Genomic DNA, 15205 nt, shown 5'->3' with positions numbered 1-15205 from the left:
AGCATATTTCTTGCTAATAAAACCGAAACCTGGCTATTTCATAAGGCATCGACCATTTTGATGCAGAAGAAATACCCATGTTAGTCAGGTACCATACAGAGAATGGACAGTTCATAGAACCGAATGCCATTAAAAAGAATAAATTCTCTCAGCTAAAGGCATACAAGAAAATAGTCATGAAGAATGCACTTCTGCTAGCTGCAAATCGGAAACCAGTTGGACACTAGAAGAAATTTAGAGTACTGATAGAAGCACAAATTCAATTCCAGACGGTAATGAATCTAGAATTATGTTTCTTAAAAGCAAGTTGGGAAGAAAGATAGCAGCAGACTTTTAACCTTTGAAACAATTTACAATCTAATAGTGTAAGTTTGCCTCATATGTACGGAGTAATCCATTAGCAAAGGCAACCCCCCTGTCTGCTCCTTCACCATGCCAAATTGTTCCTTAAATCCTTTTTTTTTTTTTGTTTTTTAAAGAACTTTGTGTTTCTTATCTACGTTGAAAGATGACCCCAGGGTGGATTAGGCTACCTAACGAGTAGAAAGAGTAAACCCTTAGGCATTTTCCAGACCTAAACAATGAAACGTTGATATGGAGAGGACTCACGCAGTTTCAGTTTATTTACTTGTGTATAACCCACACAGTCCATAATTCTCTTAAAAATGATATGAACCTTTTTCCAAGAATTTCCAGTGATAAAGGTAAAATCACAATAATTAAAGCAGAATGATGAAACGGTTAATCATTCCATAAAAGAAAAAGTGAAGAGAAAGATGGAAACTGTTACATTCGAAGAGGAAATACATTTATTATTGCAACAAGGAGCAAAGGTAAAAGCAATAAGCTGATATTTCATCAATTAAAGAGACAAGAATACCAGCAACAATTGCAGCAGAGGGTTTATCTATAGCCTGTAGGTATAAACAGTTTTTGGTGCAATTACATATAATTTTGCGAACCAAATAACTGAAAAAATAAGATCTGTTCTGAAATCAACAAAAAGAGTTCACAACTCGCAAGAGAATTAGCAGTTGATGCCAGAGCTGAAAAACTGAGAGAAAATCAAACACTTACAATGACAATTTTTACAATTCCCATAACACTGTTCTTTGGTCCACCAGCCGGATGCTCTCTTGTCAACAGAATTTGTCATTCAAACTCACACTTTTGACCACCAAATTGTACAACAGAAAGAAAAACAATTCCAAACACTTAAGTTTCAAGCATCAATGCATTGAAAGCCTCTGCAAACCATTAACCAAATCCCAAACAAAGTAACACAAACAACCAAATCCAATATCAAAACCACCCAAACATGTTTCCTCCAAATTTGCTTAGCCTTTTGCCTATCACCCCCACCCATGTAATAACACCCAACACTTTTTTGCATTGAAACGGGGAAATCTCTGAAATCATCAGCCACATCAACCTTATTCTCCATCCCAATCCCACCACCAGCATCTTTAGCCTCACCTCCGTTGACCTCCAAACCACTCAATCTTTTCTTCTTTTTCAACCCTTTACTTGGACTCCCTAACAGAGGAGCCACCGCGGTTCCCTTCCCTTTGTTAGAATCCAAACTTGGGTCTTGACTCTCTTTTGATGGGGATGTTACCAACTCCATATCTAACGCCATTATCTCTGAAAAGATCGGATCGAAATAGGATTGGAGACAAGTCGGGGTCATGTTATCAGTGCCCACGATCAAACCAGTCTCAAGAAAATCCTCGAAAGCACATTTCAGGCGATTCAAGAACCAAAAAGACTCAGATTTCTCAAGATCCTCGTGGAATATGATGAAATAGGCAAAAGGGCCATCTATTAAGAAGGTGTAGGTCCTTTTGGAAACGGTATGAGAGAACATTGAATGGAAAGGAGGGGTTTTTTCGATGCATTTTTGAGCTAAGGATTTGATTCCCTCTTCTTTGGAAGAGAATTCAGCAAGAATTGTGGGTCCCTTTGCAATGCAGGCATAGAATATCAGATTTGGATTGGAAATCATTTGATGGGCTCTTCTTACAAATGGCAACTTTGATTTTGACTTTGATTCCTAATTTCTCAAACCCAAAAAAGAAAAACTCTCTGCTTTCGCTTCTCTCTCTGAAAAGGAAAAGTTTCTGTCTCCTGGTTTCTGCTTTCCTCTCTTTGCAGATTGTATCATGTTTCTGCTAGGGTTTGGAGGATAAGAATGACACAGTTGGATCCATAGTTGCAAATTGGAATACACACAAAAAAAATAGAAAAGCTCGAGCAACAGAATAACGACGCTTACTCATCAAAGTACCCTTCTTTAAAGATTCTAATTACGGGAAATGCCCAAAGAATTTCATAATGTCGGCTTTTGTCGGCCCAACTCCCAATAACTTGGTAAGCAGATATGCGGTTTAATAATTACCTTTGGAAAGATATATAATTACCAACATGCCCTGAATCTCAGACGGCCCCGGGGCTGTTCCATTTTCAACCCTTCAATTTAATCCCCCCAATACTTTATTTATTTTTTTGGTTTTTCTAATTTATTTTATCTTCAATGCAAGAACTTTGGCAGTGTCGTTTCAAACCCAACTGAACCAACAAGGGTTGGTCCTACCAAGCTTAAACATGGCTATTAACCATACCTTTGCAGAAACTCAATTTCAGTTCCATTCCTTTCCCTGATAGCACGCCACTGTTAAGTTTTCCTTAGCTTGCAACAAACACAAGAAAAGCAGATTCTGAGCAAGCCCTCTCACGGAGGCCAAGGGCTGATAGCTGCAACTGCTTGTTTTCCCCATGAAAGCTATGGCATTTCAAGGTAGAGCTTTAAACTAGGTGCATAACAATAGCACTTGAAGGTAATTCTGTCTGGTATGGGTAACATTTCACAAAGCAATAGTTTCTTCAGTATTCTGTTTATAGATATTAGATATTACAACGGTAATTTTGTGCTATGTAGAATAAAAAAAGTGCATTTGCAAACTAAATTATACTTTCAGCAAAAAGAATAACCAATGCAACAGTAATGGAAGCTCATAGCTAGAGGGGAATGTGGACCAGAAAAAACACTATACTGGCACGTCATTTTTCCTCTGATTAAGCCATGAACAGCCCCCGTGAGAGCTTGAGTATTAGAATGTCTTGGGACTTTTGAGGGTTTTTCCTGTGATTTTGTCTTCTGTTTTCGGCTCACATAATGTAAGGTGGATCAATAGAGGCCCATTCGAAAACCTGCTCATATTGAACGGCAGCACTTTCCCAGGTACAGTCTCTCTGCAAACCTCTTCTCATCAATCCCTCCCAAGTTAACTTGTGTTCTCTGTAGGTCAGTATAGCCATTCTTAATGCCTGCAATAAGATCAAACTAGTTCTTAGAGAAAATTGCAGTGTGTCCATTTAGCAAGGAGAATTCAAAGGTACAGGAAATGGAGAAGAAACACTATAGGATCATTCTGCGGTACAGAAAAGTAAGTTCCAGAATTCAACCAATGAATGGCAGCTGATAAATGACAGACCCACCATTGCAGGGTAAAATTCAGTTAAACATTAACTTACCTCCAGCATACTTTCCTTTGTAAGGGGAGAAAAAGTCCACCTGTCAGAACATTCGACAACCATTATAAGAGAAACTACATGCAAACAAAACACTGTCTACAGAAAATACAAGCAGGCATACGTGTAGAAGTTGATGTTGTTACTGTCACCTAGGAAAAAGAAGTTATCATACTTCCGTATAGCAAGCAATCACCAGACAAACTTATCTTCGCTTGACATTGTCTCATTATAAAGTCTCAAATTTTATACAATATTCATCCTTCTATACATACAATCAAGTTCTTGAGAAAATCGACCCAGTTACATTCTTCAACAAAACCTATAGATGATGTTACAGATTATTTGATCCACAATTGAGATCTTAAATAGAGTTTTGTTTTTCAATTTTAATTAAACACTTGATTACTACAAAATTTTATACTATGTAAAAAATTGTCCACAAAATAATCATTTGCACAAAGAATTTTGGCCTGTACTGAGTAAGGGAAAAAGAAAGGTCAACAAAAAAGGTGGGGACTGCATACCCTGTGCCATCACCATTACCACCTCCAGCATACGGATTGAAATTCTCTACCGTGTCCTGAAGAAGAGTAAGTTAGAGGCATGTGATGCACATAAATAAACCAGATAAAAGCAAATGGCTCTAAATCTCATTATTGTTTTAACTCACTCTAAGCCCTCCTGTGGCATGAACTACTGGTACGGTTGCATATCTCATTGCATACAATTGATTTAATCCACAGGGCTCAAATCTTGAGGGCATCAACAGTATATCACAGCTGCTCATTCCAGAACAACGATATGTTATTTGTATCCCTAGTAACATGTTAACAACAAAAAGAAGTTTCCAGTTACCCTGCAGTGATCCTATGAGAAATCGGAATATTAAATCCAACCCAACCCCTAAATTTATCTCTGTAAGTTGTCTCTGCTGCTCTCATCCAGTCCTCATACAGTGGGTCCCCAGAGCCAAGCATTACCTAAAGCAATTTGGAAGCTGATTAGTCCTCCTGTAAGTTAAAATAACTAGAAAACATGATAACACGCACAGAGAGGCCATGAGATTGTGCCTGTTAAAGAACTGATGCCTATCTGTACTGCACCCAATTAGCAAGGCCCAGCAACTACTAGATTTGCATTCCATATAGAGGCCATTTCTAAAAACGAAACATTGTGCCCTTTTATCTTAAACAAATCACCATATTTTAAACCAATTTGAGGAAGAATGATATTATACTATAAAATTAGTATTAAGGAAGAATGGTATTATACAGCAAAGTCATGGTTTTCAAAAAGGGTAAATCTACTTTTACCTTCCATAAGGGAAATGTTTTTTTAACTCTACAAAATTGAAAATATACTACTACCAAACAGGTCACCATGCTATTCAGCTTAAGGAATACTTCCTTGAATACATGATACAAATTCAGAGTAATTCTACCTCGAACTTATCAAGGTTATTAGAGTTAATGGAAAACTCACTTACGAATTGTACATCATCTTCCATAAGCTCTGGAGTTGCCCAACGGATCAGGTCAATGCCTTTCTGGTAGTCCAGTCTTCCAATAAATCCAATCTTAAATCCCAACATATGTGAGAATGAAAGAAAGCATAGGTTTTCACTACCAAGTTTACTCCAACAGGAAGTAAAATCTTACCAAGGGGCATTCAGGCCTAATTGGAAGAGCTAGTTCCTTTTGTAGGGCAGTCTTACATTGAACCTGAAGTTTACAATTGATTGGGACAAGAATTCAGAAGAGCAACTTTTTCAACTATGAATGGCTGATACTAGAAACAAGAGATGAACCACCTTTCCAGAGAGATCATCAGCAGAGTAATGGAAACCAATATGCTCGTCTGAAGATGGGTCCCATTCAGCAATGTCAATGCCATTCGCAATGCCTGATCATCATTGAATCTTTATGAAGTATCCAGTTATAAAACATCTAATTTCATCAGAGACTATACACATGACTAGAGAACACCAAAACCCCCACAAATGATCAATGCATGCAATTTTCTTATAATGGCCTATTCTTGTCCAGCAAGGAGCTTATGGACAAAGCTAAGACCTAGATAAAGGTCCTACTCAATGTTGTTCCCATCAATAGTGGGATGTCATGGAGCAACTTGGGCATGAAATTTAACCTTCACCATGTTTGCATGTGCATACATCAAAAACCTTTTAGAGTTGTGGCAGATAACTTAAAGGCCACATCTTATAAACAAAGTAGGGAACACGTACCATTCAGAACATTCCTTCGACTGCTTAATAGCTCATGTAAACCATATCCACCTTCAACAGTTGTTATTTCCCATGCATAGCCCTACAATTAGCATATATAGTAGACTAAAGCCATCTACTAAAATTACTAAAACTGCAAGCAGTAATTTAAACTTATTAAGTACAGGACATTGCAGTACAAGCAATACAAGTGGGAAAAAATTTTGGGACTTCTCAGTTAGATTCACACAATATATAATTGGAACCACCAAAAGTTTTCAATTATAGCATTTAAATAACATTTTAAAAATTCAAAAAATTATCAACATTACATATCCAAACAGATGACTATATGTACATGTACCATAACATAGCACAATATGTTAAATAAATCACCTTGCTGACTGTAAGTATCCGATCAGCAGTCACAATTGCACCCTTTAAAATATTGACAGCTTCCCCTGTGTCAAGAGCATGTGTCCTTGCCCATGTAGGAAACACCCACTCCAATGCCCCATACCAATCTGAAGGCAATCCCAAATTCTTAAAGGTTGCTGCAGGTTCCACTCCCTTGCTCATACAAAAAAATATATTTAAAACTAGTATTGCAGGGATGCACTTGCACAATATGATTTGTAAGAGTTCAGTTTACAAGTCTTACAGCCTGAACAAACCTCTAAGGCAAGTTTTTAAGATCTGTATTGGCGTATGAGGAAAAGAGAAAATCAAGAAGAAAGAAGACAGAATAACCATGAGAAAAGCATCTACCTGATGAGCAAGGTTGTGAATTATAAGGATGTTCCGAGCATCCTTATAAACTCCAAATGGATGGTATTTGGAAGCCAAAAGCCTGAATAATGTAACATGTAAAATCCAGAGTCTCAGAAAAATTGCAAACTTTATACATGATTATGATATGAATGTTGAATCAAGTTCCTATAATAAAAAACTGTCTCTCAACCAAAGTATCATCTGCATTAAACAAACAAAAATATACTATCCAAGATATCATATAAGGGATGATCAGCATGAGCAGTGTAAAGATGATACATCTCTCTTCGGAAAGCTACTATGTATGTTCTTCTGTTAACAAGTATGAATGTTGCAAGAATCATTAATGCAGATGTGGCGAACAACCTGCTTCCACATTTGTATTTAATCAGAGTTTCTCATTCTTAAAGCAGCCCATTTCTTTCCTTTTTAATTCCAAATTCAAGGAAAGGCAGAAGAAAGGAAATTGTAAATTGCTTGCTGAAATTAATAGTAGCACACACACAAGTACACTAGGAAAAGTAGCAAAAAGATAAAGTGCTCTAAGAATGAAGAAGCAAACTAATTAATTGATAAGTTGACAAGTTCCAAACACTTGCAAATAAATAAGATATAAAGTCAGACCAATAAAAAGGGGAAAACAAAATGCAATGATAAGCAGGGAACATCTTACACTGGCACTAGACCAGCATGCCAATCATTGACAAGGAAGAGACACTTCTCTCCATAGGTATACCCTCCCAATGGAAGCACTAATGGAGCTTCACACGCTGCATGGCAAAGTAAAGTAAACCGAAACTGTAAAGCCAAATAAGAGAAAAGACTGTCATTTAATGAATAGAAAAGTAATAGCAATTTCATGTTCAGCAAATAACAACCAGGGAAAAAGAAGTATACCTGGTTATCACCAAAAGCACCATGACTGTCACCATATGGATTTCCAGGTCTATGGTAAGAAGGATGGTCCACAAATACCTTAAAATGGAGTAAAACCACTTCACATTATTAAAATTTGCTCCCACTCCACCAACTTGACAAATAGATGAATAAAAGTTATAAACTTTTAGTTAATTGCCCACATAATTCTTTAATATCTCTCCTCATGTACATATTCATGCGAGACTTTTTAGATTAGAACAGAGATTCTTACCCAATCAACACCCTCCCTATACTCATGGAAGAATGCAACCTCTTGCTCTCCTCCAAAGCAATATATCTTGATGCGCCGATCTATATCTAAAGCACCTGCAATATTTTTGTCTGCAGGGGTACCATGCAGGTATCTAGGAGAGACAACCATGACTCGGTGTCCACGGCCAGCCAGTGCTACGGGCAAAGAACCACAAACATCTCCTAATCCACCTGACTTTGAATAAGGTGCAGCTTCAGCAGTAACAAAAACAATATTGTAGGTTATTCTGGTTTGGGGTTTTTCTTCTTCAATTTCCCCATCTTTTTCTTTGGTATCAGTCGTCACATCTTCATGAGAGTCAATGACTTCATAGTCACCTAGGATTCAAGTTAATATACTGCAGTTAGCCAGCAGAAGGCCATTTTATCTTCAAGAACAAAATATGGTTAAAGATACTAGCCAAAGAAGATCAAACTTAAGTGGGTCAAGAAAAGTGGCAAGATTTAGGAGATAATGTAAACTCTGGAATCAACAATTAGAGGAAATACATAAATAGAAACTTTCATTAGGGGATTATCTAGAAAAATGAAATTAAATCAAAAGAACAACTTTGGCAATGACAATTGAGAAAATGTGTGTACTTAAATGTTCCAAATAATCAGAAGTTTGCATATGATAGCCCCTACATGGTGAGTAGAACTTTAAATCCCAATTAATCGGTTCGCCACTATTCTCACAAGGCAAGGCCTAGTTAGGAGGCCAGATATTTGTAAAAAGGCGTCATGCTCAAATAAACTCTTAAATTATTTAAGAATATTCAAATGAATCCTTATTCTTTCATTACGTTCAATCAAGTCCTTATACTTTTATTTCGAGTCAAATAAGCCCTTATAACTCATGATTGATTAATTACCATAAGTAAAAATATTACTTGTCATTTTATATCCACATAGCACTACATGACATTGATGTGGATGATAAAACATACCATATAATTATATTATCATGTCAAATTAATATATCATATTATCATCAATTATGATATATCAACATACCACATTATAATCAATTATCATAATTTAGCATACTACATCAGCATTATGTGATATAAAATACAAATAATGTTTTGATTAAATCAATTATTAGTTATAAAAACTTATCTGATTCAAAATAAAGAAATATAAAAATTTATTTAACTCAAAATATAAATATAAATACTTAATTAAATATAATAAAAATATAAATATTTACTTAAATTTTTTTAAACAATTTAAAGATTTTTTTTTATATCATGCCCTCGTGAAAACCTCTTGGTTTCTTGACCTTATGGACGACATACAAGGCTTAAATGATAGCCTACGTTTTAATAGCAACCTTTATAGGTGAAAGTTGTTGACTCACATGCACAGTGATGTGGATAACAGTGAAGAATCCACCATGAATAGTTAATAACCATAGAATGCGAATTCTACCAAAGCCCGTGTTCCTTTAATATGAATCTTGACCAGCAAGAAGTTCAAGAATCATCAATAAATAATCACCATTTCTCACTCAGCTTTGCTTTGGCACATTAATAAATAACGTAATTAAACAAAATCTAACCATAGGAAAGGAATACTATATAAGTATGACAAAGTGGTCAATTTCAGTTCCATAGATGGCTGGGACCAGCCCGTGGAATTCAACCAAAACATGCACGCAAATCTACGATTGCACTTTGCCTGATGAAAGAGAAATGCCCAGTTTAGCGGATCGACACTTGACACCGCCTGTAAGTGTACTCGCTTGGTCCCATCAATGGGGCAGAGCATGTGATTGATTTTACGATGTTTCACTACCAGCTATCAAAATGACACATAAACTACAATAATAATAATAAAATCAAGTGTTAAAGGAACTTGGAGCTAGAATCATCAGCCGATCTCTACTTCTAGTCTTCTAGTCCAAGATCCTTTTTTTATATATTTTAACATTAATAAAAGAAAGAAAAGGCACCAGATTTTCATCAAAAAAGAAAAAAAAATAAAGAAACCAGCTTCATATAGACATAGGATGGAGTATCAACATTAAATAACCCAATTTATCTTTCTCTTTAAAAACATAAAGAAAAAGTGGAGAGTTTAAAGTGTTTTAGTAATCATTGAAAGAGAAAAAAAAAATGCCTGAAGTAAAAGCAGTCAAAATCATCAAAGGATCATCATTATATTATAATTAACTGGCAACGTTAAAAGTAATAGACTTATAGATATAATTTATTATAAAGAAAGAAATCTTGAATAATATTTGGTTGTTTCAAGGAGTAGTGTATCAAAACAGAGAAGGAAGGAAGAAAAAAACCACACAAATAAAAGAAGAAATCCCAACAATGAAGACAAGTGACAATACCAGAAGGAGGAATCAAGTGCAAGCCAATAACAGAGCCAGAGTCATCCCTGTCTATTCCCAGCATAAGACCACGCTTTTCCTTTTCGTCTTCTTTCTTTTCTTCTTCTTCTTCTTCTTCTTCAACAGCATTGGAATTAGAGCCGTCGGCTAAACCGCCAAACTCACCTCCATTTCCACTTTCCTCCGATTTTACAACCGTCAACTTCACATTTTTAAAACTCCTTCTCAAAAAATGACCAAAACCCAGTTGCTTACTCGGCATAAAACTGCAAACTTTACGAGATATATTGGTGGATAATTTGCAAGAGAGTACACGACCGAGTGTCAGAGACTCCATGGGAAAACTGAGAGTTTAGCGAGCAAATGAGACAGTTTTTACAGGAACAGAGGGGAATAGTCGAGAAGAGCACGAAACGAATCGTGAAATACGTAGTACCGAAAGAGGAAGATCTCAGAAAAGAAAGACACCTGTGACTCTGACAATAAAGACAAAAAAGAACAAAATCACATTTCTACCTTTCCTTTGCTTCATTTGTAGAGAAAGACAGAGGGGAGTTCTTTTTTGCTCTCTCCTTTTTCTTGGGGTTTTAAGAGTGAGGAGTCCCAGTAAAAGCGCGAAAGCCGAAAATTTGGATGCCCTGTGGTGCTCCATACGGCAGGAGCTTTTGCTAAAGTGATGGGATTTTGCCACGTCATTGATAGAATGGACATTCCTGACGTGGCAATTGCAGAAGTAGCAGTTGGAAAAGTCAATGATAGAAAACAAACAAAATAAGATTGGCGCTTTTGAACGACAGCGTTTTGATTTCATTTGTCTTTCCGGAGAAGATCCATGCTCTGTCACGTGAAGTATGCCATAGACTACCCAGTTGTAAGACCCGGTTTGGTTTCATATTTCCAACCACAAACATCAAGCCGGCTTCTTTGAAAATGGAAATGAAGTGTATTTGAGTTTTTTTATTGAATAAAAATATCTTATCTTCAAAATTATGACTTGTATCTGCTCGAAGGAGATAATTTTGTGTTCAGTTTTGGTTTTCAAAGAGATTAGCTCTTGATTTGGTTCCATTCAACTTCAACTCTGAAAATAATTTGAAATGAGAAGTAGATAAACTGGTTCTTAAGATATAAAAAAGACCCTTAATCCCTTGTCAACGTGGTGGCAACAGCATCAATCAATCAATCCATCTTATAGAAAAGAATAATAATATATCAGTGTACTTAATATATAACTGGACAAACAAATACTATCATAAAGCCTCCAGAGTTGGCAGTTTTATGACATCACTAAAGTCATGAATGAAAAAGCAATAAATAACAACATATTAACATATAACAAAATGTTCATATCACACTTATAGCGGCAGTTCTCAAGCACAATCTGCCAAAATCATGTCACCAGCCATGACCGGCAATAGGCAGCCTCCAATCCTCTCCACCACCGGCATCCGGGCTACAGCCTCCGAGCCGTCCAGACGGTACGCGGGCACCGTTGTTCTTTGGGCCAGGGCTCCTTGGGGCCTGGTAGATTGTGGTTCCCCCACCTGAACTCGAGGAATCACAATTTGATGCTTTCTTTGTTGATGGGTTCCATTGGGGTAAATATGATCCACGTTGCTGCTTGACAGGGCCTTGACTTCGCACCTTGGCCTTGGCAGATTGGGTTGGGGCCATATAGCTGGGGACATTATTCGAGCCTGATTGCAGCTCCTGCAGCTGAGTGGAGTATGGGCTTGATTCCATTTGTGTCACAACGTCCATTTCAACAGTCTTCTCAGACATGTTATCAGTGGTGGCGGTAGTTGTAGCGGTGGTGGGTAGTGTCATGTAAGAACCCTCTTGAAGGCCTAGTTGACGGGCATGGTATGGTTGCGATGACATCCAACGCTCGAGCCAATTCCAACCCCATTGCGCCTTCTCTCGCTCGTTAAGGTAGAGGTCAACATCCTTGCCATTGGGGTGTGGCTGCATGAGGAGTTGTTGATGCTGCTGCGGCTGTTGCTGATGTTGCTGTTGCTGCTGCAAGAAGTGAATTATGACAATGTAATCACCGTTTCAGGGGAAGCAAAAACAAACAATTTCTGATTTTTCACTAAACGAAGTGATTTTCAAGTGCTTATGATTAACAATTAACCAACCTGATAGCTATAGGCATAAGCAAGGGCTCTTTCTCTTCTCATCACAGCGTCATGTTTCTTTGAAGCACTTTCCTTGACTTTCTCCGAACTTTGATGCCCACCATCCCAACCGTCGTATTTCCTCAACGGGCTCTTTGGCTTTCGTTCCAGCTCTTCCATTCCTCGTATTTCTTCCTCGTCTTCGTCCACTGTCTTCTGAAGATTCTCATGAGTTAGCCGCAGCCTACGAGCTCGAACTCTTGCCTGCACCCGTACTAATGCTTGCATGCACCGCATTGTCATTTGTGCTTGTTTGCGCACATTATAGCCTCTCACTAGTGCCTGTAACCTCACCAGTCCCTTCAAAGCACGCAAAGCTCTCCGTGCCTACAAAATCAAACGCAAAATTGAAACTAAACCATCCGCAACATTCTAAAGAACCTAAGAGAAGAATTTCCCCTTTCCTCCCTGGAACTTAATTAGAGTGCCAAAAAGATGAAGAACATCTTATTCCAAGATATTTTAAATAACACCTTATTCCTTTAATTAAGCATCAAATTTTGTGGCTGCCCAAGGACTAGATATTCACCAGTATAATTTTACATAACTAAGGGTTCAAAAAAGGTAGAAATATAAATCTACTAATAAAAGACATTCATGGCGCCCGAAAATATGATGTCATAGAACCTTACAACTTGCAAGGTATAAACAATAAAGTGCAGGTCCACAAGTACTATGCTAATTACTTATATGCCAGCTAGTACTTTGTTTCTGCATCACTATTGGTACACTTGGTTATATGCCTTCGTGATTTTACTAACTGCATAGTGCATAGCTAATAAGATTACAATTACAGGAACTACGCAGTTGTGCCTTACAACTTCTTTTAATTATCATGAAGCTAACAACCATAAAAAATTACATTGCATTTAACGTGGCTCGTCTGATCTGTGATCCTTCCAAATCTTTGCTGGCGAGTTTGTAAAGCGTGTGCAAATGCGTGTGAGAGAGATAATTAAAGATGATGAGGGAGGTTTAAGTTTTTACCAGGTAGCCTCTGTAATACGACTGTATGAGGGTCGCAGCTCTTTCTTCCTTAGAGTGGCGTCCATAGCCAGCCAATCGAACCACTTTAGCTGCAGCTTGAGCTGCTGCGACAGCAGCTTCTGCAGCAGCAGCAGTTGCCACGGCCACAGCAATGGCATGGCTCCTATCTTCATGCAAAGGAGTTGACGTCGCACTCTCATCATTTGTGAGGTCCGGTGAACTCTCCGCCGGAAAATGTTCAAATGACACCACTTCCGGGGCCTCATTTGGCCATTTCTCCACATTATTATCTTTCTGAGAAATCACACCGCGTTGCTCAGTACAAACATTTGATCAATAGTAATAGTGCTTGCACAATGTACACAAACGAAACATTAACTAAAATTTCCTCAGCAAGACAATGAAATTTTTGTTTCTTACTGCTGGCTGGCAAAAAGGAAAATTTTACAGAGCAGATTATTATTGCTATTGCTTGATGGAGATCTAACATCTCAAGCACATGATGATCAAATTGAATGATTGTGATGGCTTAGGTGGCATTGATAACAATGTGTCAAGGTAGTCATATTGATAGGGGACCATTGTGCTTTGCTTGTGTTCATGGCCGTTAGAACAGTGAAAAGGAAGGCCATTTTTGTTCCACGAAGTACAATAATTTACGACCTATTCTATTATATTAGGCCTTCCAATTATCAATAAGTGCCATATATCAAATATATTATTTCATCTTTCAACCAAAAAAAGAAACGAGAAAATCAAAGCAATCCACCTCCACCTTAATTTTTCTTTTCTGATATTTCCCATTCGCCGTGTTAATAGTCAGGTTTAAATATTTTATTAAAGTGAAAATCACCTTATGAGGGAATTATTTGAGATTCTTAATTTGTCTGTTTCATTTCATATATCAAAATTAAATCGTAGACTTTGTTCTTGCTGGTATTATAAATATTTAATTATAAACAAAAATTATTAATTAAGATGACTTTTTTTTTCAAATAAACTTAAACTAGCAGCTTCTTATTATGGTAAAAACAAATGTGTAAGATCAAAAAGAATATGTCCTTGCAATCATGTGGAGTATAGCTAATCAAGCGTTGACAGGAAACGATAAGAAAACCACAGAATGTTTTGGATGTAGATATTTGTTTTTCTTTTTAAATTGAAGGGCTGCCTCAAAATGAAATTTTAGGTAGGAAAATGAAAAATATTGAAAGGAACCGACATAAATGGCATTGATTAATTGCTTACGTATATGGCAATCAAATCAGTCAGCTAACAAAGAAAAATCCTAAACCAATCAAAATTTAGTTACCTTTTTCTCGGGCAAGTCCTTAGAAGATGATTTGAACACTTTCTTCACCGTCGAGAACCATCCACTCCCTTTCTTCCCCATCTCCGGCGAACACAGGAGCTTCACAATCGTAAAACAGAGACATAAGTTACAGTCAGATTTGACGAACCGGCTATTTAACTAATTCCACATTACATTCGTAAAAAAGTTTATATACTCGAAGAAATACGTCGGAGCGTAGAAAAGAACGAAATTAGAAACGAATCCACAGTTATATGATGTTCACTTATTCCAGTTAAGCTAATTAGGGCAAGGTTGAGAGTCCATGTGATGAGAAATGATGAAAACAGAGAATGCTTAGCAGAGGAACCATTGAAATTCAAGAATGAAGATTGAAGAGTACCCAGAACCCGGAAAACAACAAGAAATAAAAATATACTGGTTAGAAAAGAAAAAGATGAAACCTGAGACAAGAACAGCAAGCTGATATGTGATCAGTTGGCTTGAATTCTTGTCATGTATTCTCTCTATCATTTTCCATGTATTCCAGAAGGAAATTACTTCACCCTTTTGCTGTGGAAAAGAAACTGAAATAGAGAAAATAGGTGATATGGAGAGAGAAGAGAGATGAGAGCAGAGAGTTTTATCAATTTTGAGTTAGAAAGAGAAAGAACAACTGCTGCAGAGACCCGCGCGATCGGCCG

At 37.2% G+C, this 15205-nt stretch overlaps 3 protein-coding genes across 4 annotated transcripts; all 3 read right to left on the bottom strand.

Annotated features, from left to right (window-relative positions):
* Positions 754–2317, bottom strand: LOC18605780 (phytolongin Phyl2.2). Its single transcript, XM_007039010.2, has one exon. It carries the CDS (start codon positions 2003–2005, stop codon positions 1223–1225), a length of 783 nt encoding a protein of 260 aa, XP_007039072.2. The 5' UTR covers positions 2006–2317; the 3' UTR covers positions 754–1222.
* Positions 2832–10603, bottom strand: LOC18605779 (starch synthase 1, chloroplastic/amyloplastic). Its single transcript, XM_007039008.2, has 15 exons — positions 10047–10603; positions 7680–8038; positions 7427–7504; positions 7203–7327; positions 6527–6608; positions 6155–6328; positions 5780–5861; positions 5345–5436; positions 5193–5255; positions 5021–5110; positions 4390–4514; positions 4205–4313; positions 4059–4114; positions 3535–3574; positions 2832–3327 (listed from the first exon to the last, which is right to left on the bottom strand). The coding sequence occupies exons 1-15, from the start codon at positions 10381–10383 to the stop codon at positions 3169–3171; spliced, it is 1971 nt and encodes a 656-aa protein (XP_007039070.2). The 5' UTR covers positions 10384–10603; the 3' UTR covers positions 2832–3168.
* LOC18605778 (protein IQ-DOMAIN 1) lies at positions 11211–15205 on the bottom strand. 2 transcript variants are annotated; one of them, XM_007039007.2, is made up of 5 exons: positions 14966–15205; positions 14523–14621; positions 13211–13504; positions 12185–12550; positions 11211–12062 (listed from the first exon to the last, which is right to left on the bottom strand). In XM_007039007.2, exons 2-5 carry the CDS (start codon positions 14601–14603, stop codon positions 11442–11444), a joined length of 1362 nt encoding a protein of 453 aa, XP_007039069.1. In that variant the 5' UTR covers positions 14604–14621; positions 14966–15205; the 3' UTR covers positions 11211–11441. The 2 variants fall into 2 exon arrangements, with proteins under 2 accessions (XP_007039069.1, XP_007039068.1); XM_007039006.2 differs by having other exon boundaries at positions 11211–12065; positions 14966–15203.

Source organism: Theobroma cacao, chromosome 3 (genome assembly GCF_000208745.1).
Source record: "Theobroma cacao cultivar B97-61/B2 chromosome 3, Criollo_cocoa_genome_V2, whole genome shotgun sequence".
NCBI lineage: Eukaryota > Viridiplantae > Streptophyta > Magnoliopsida > Malvales > Malvaceae > Theobroma > Theobroma cacao.
This window is presented reverse-complemented; position numbering and strand designations above follow the sequence as displayed.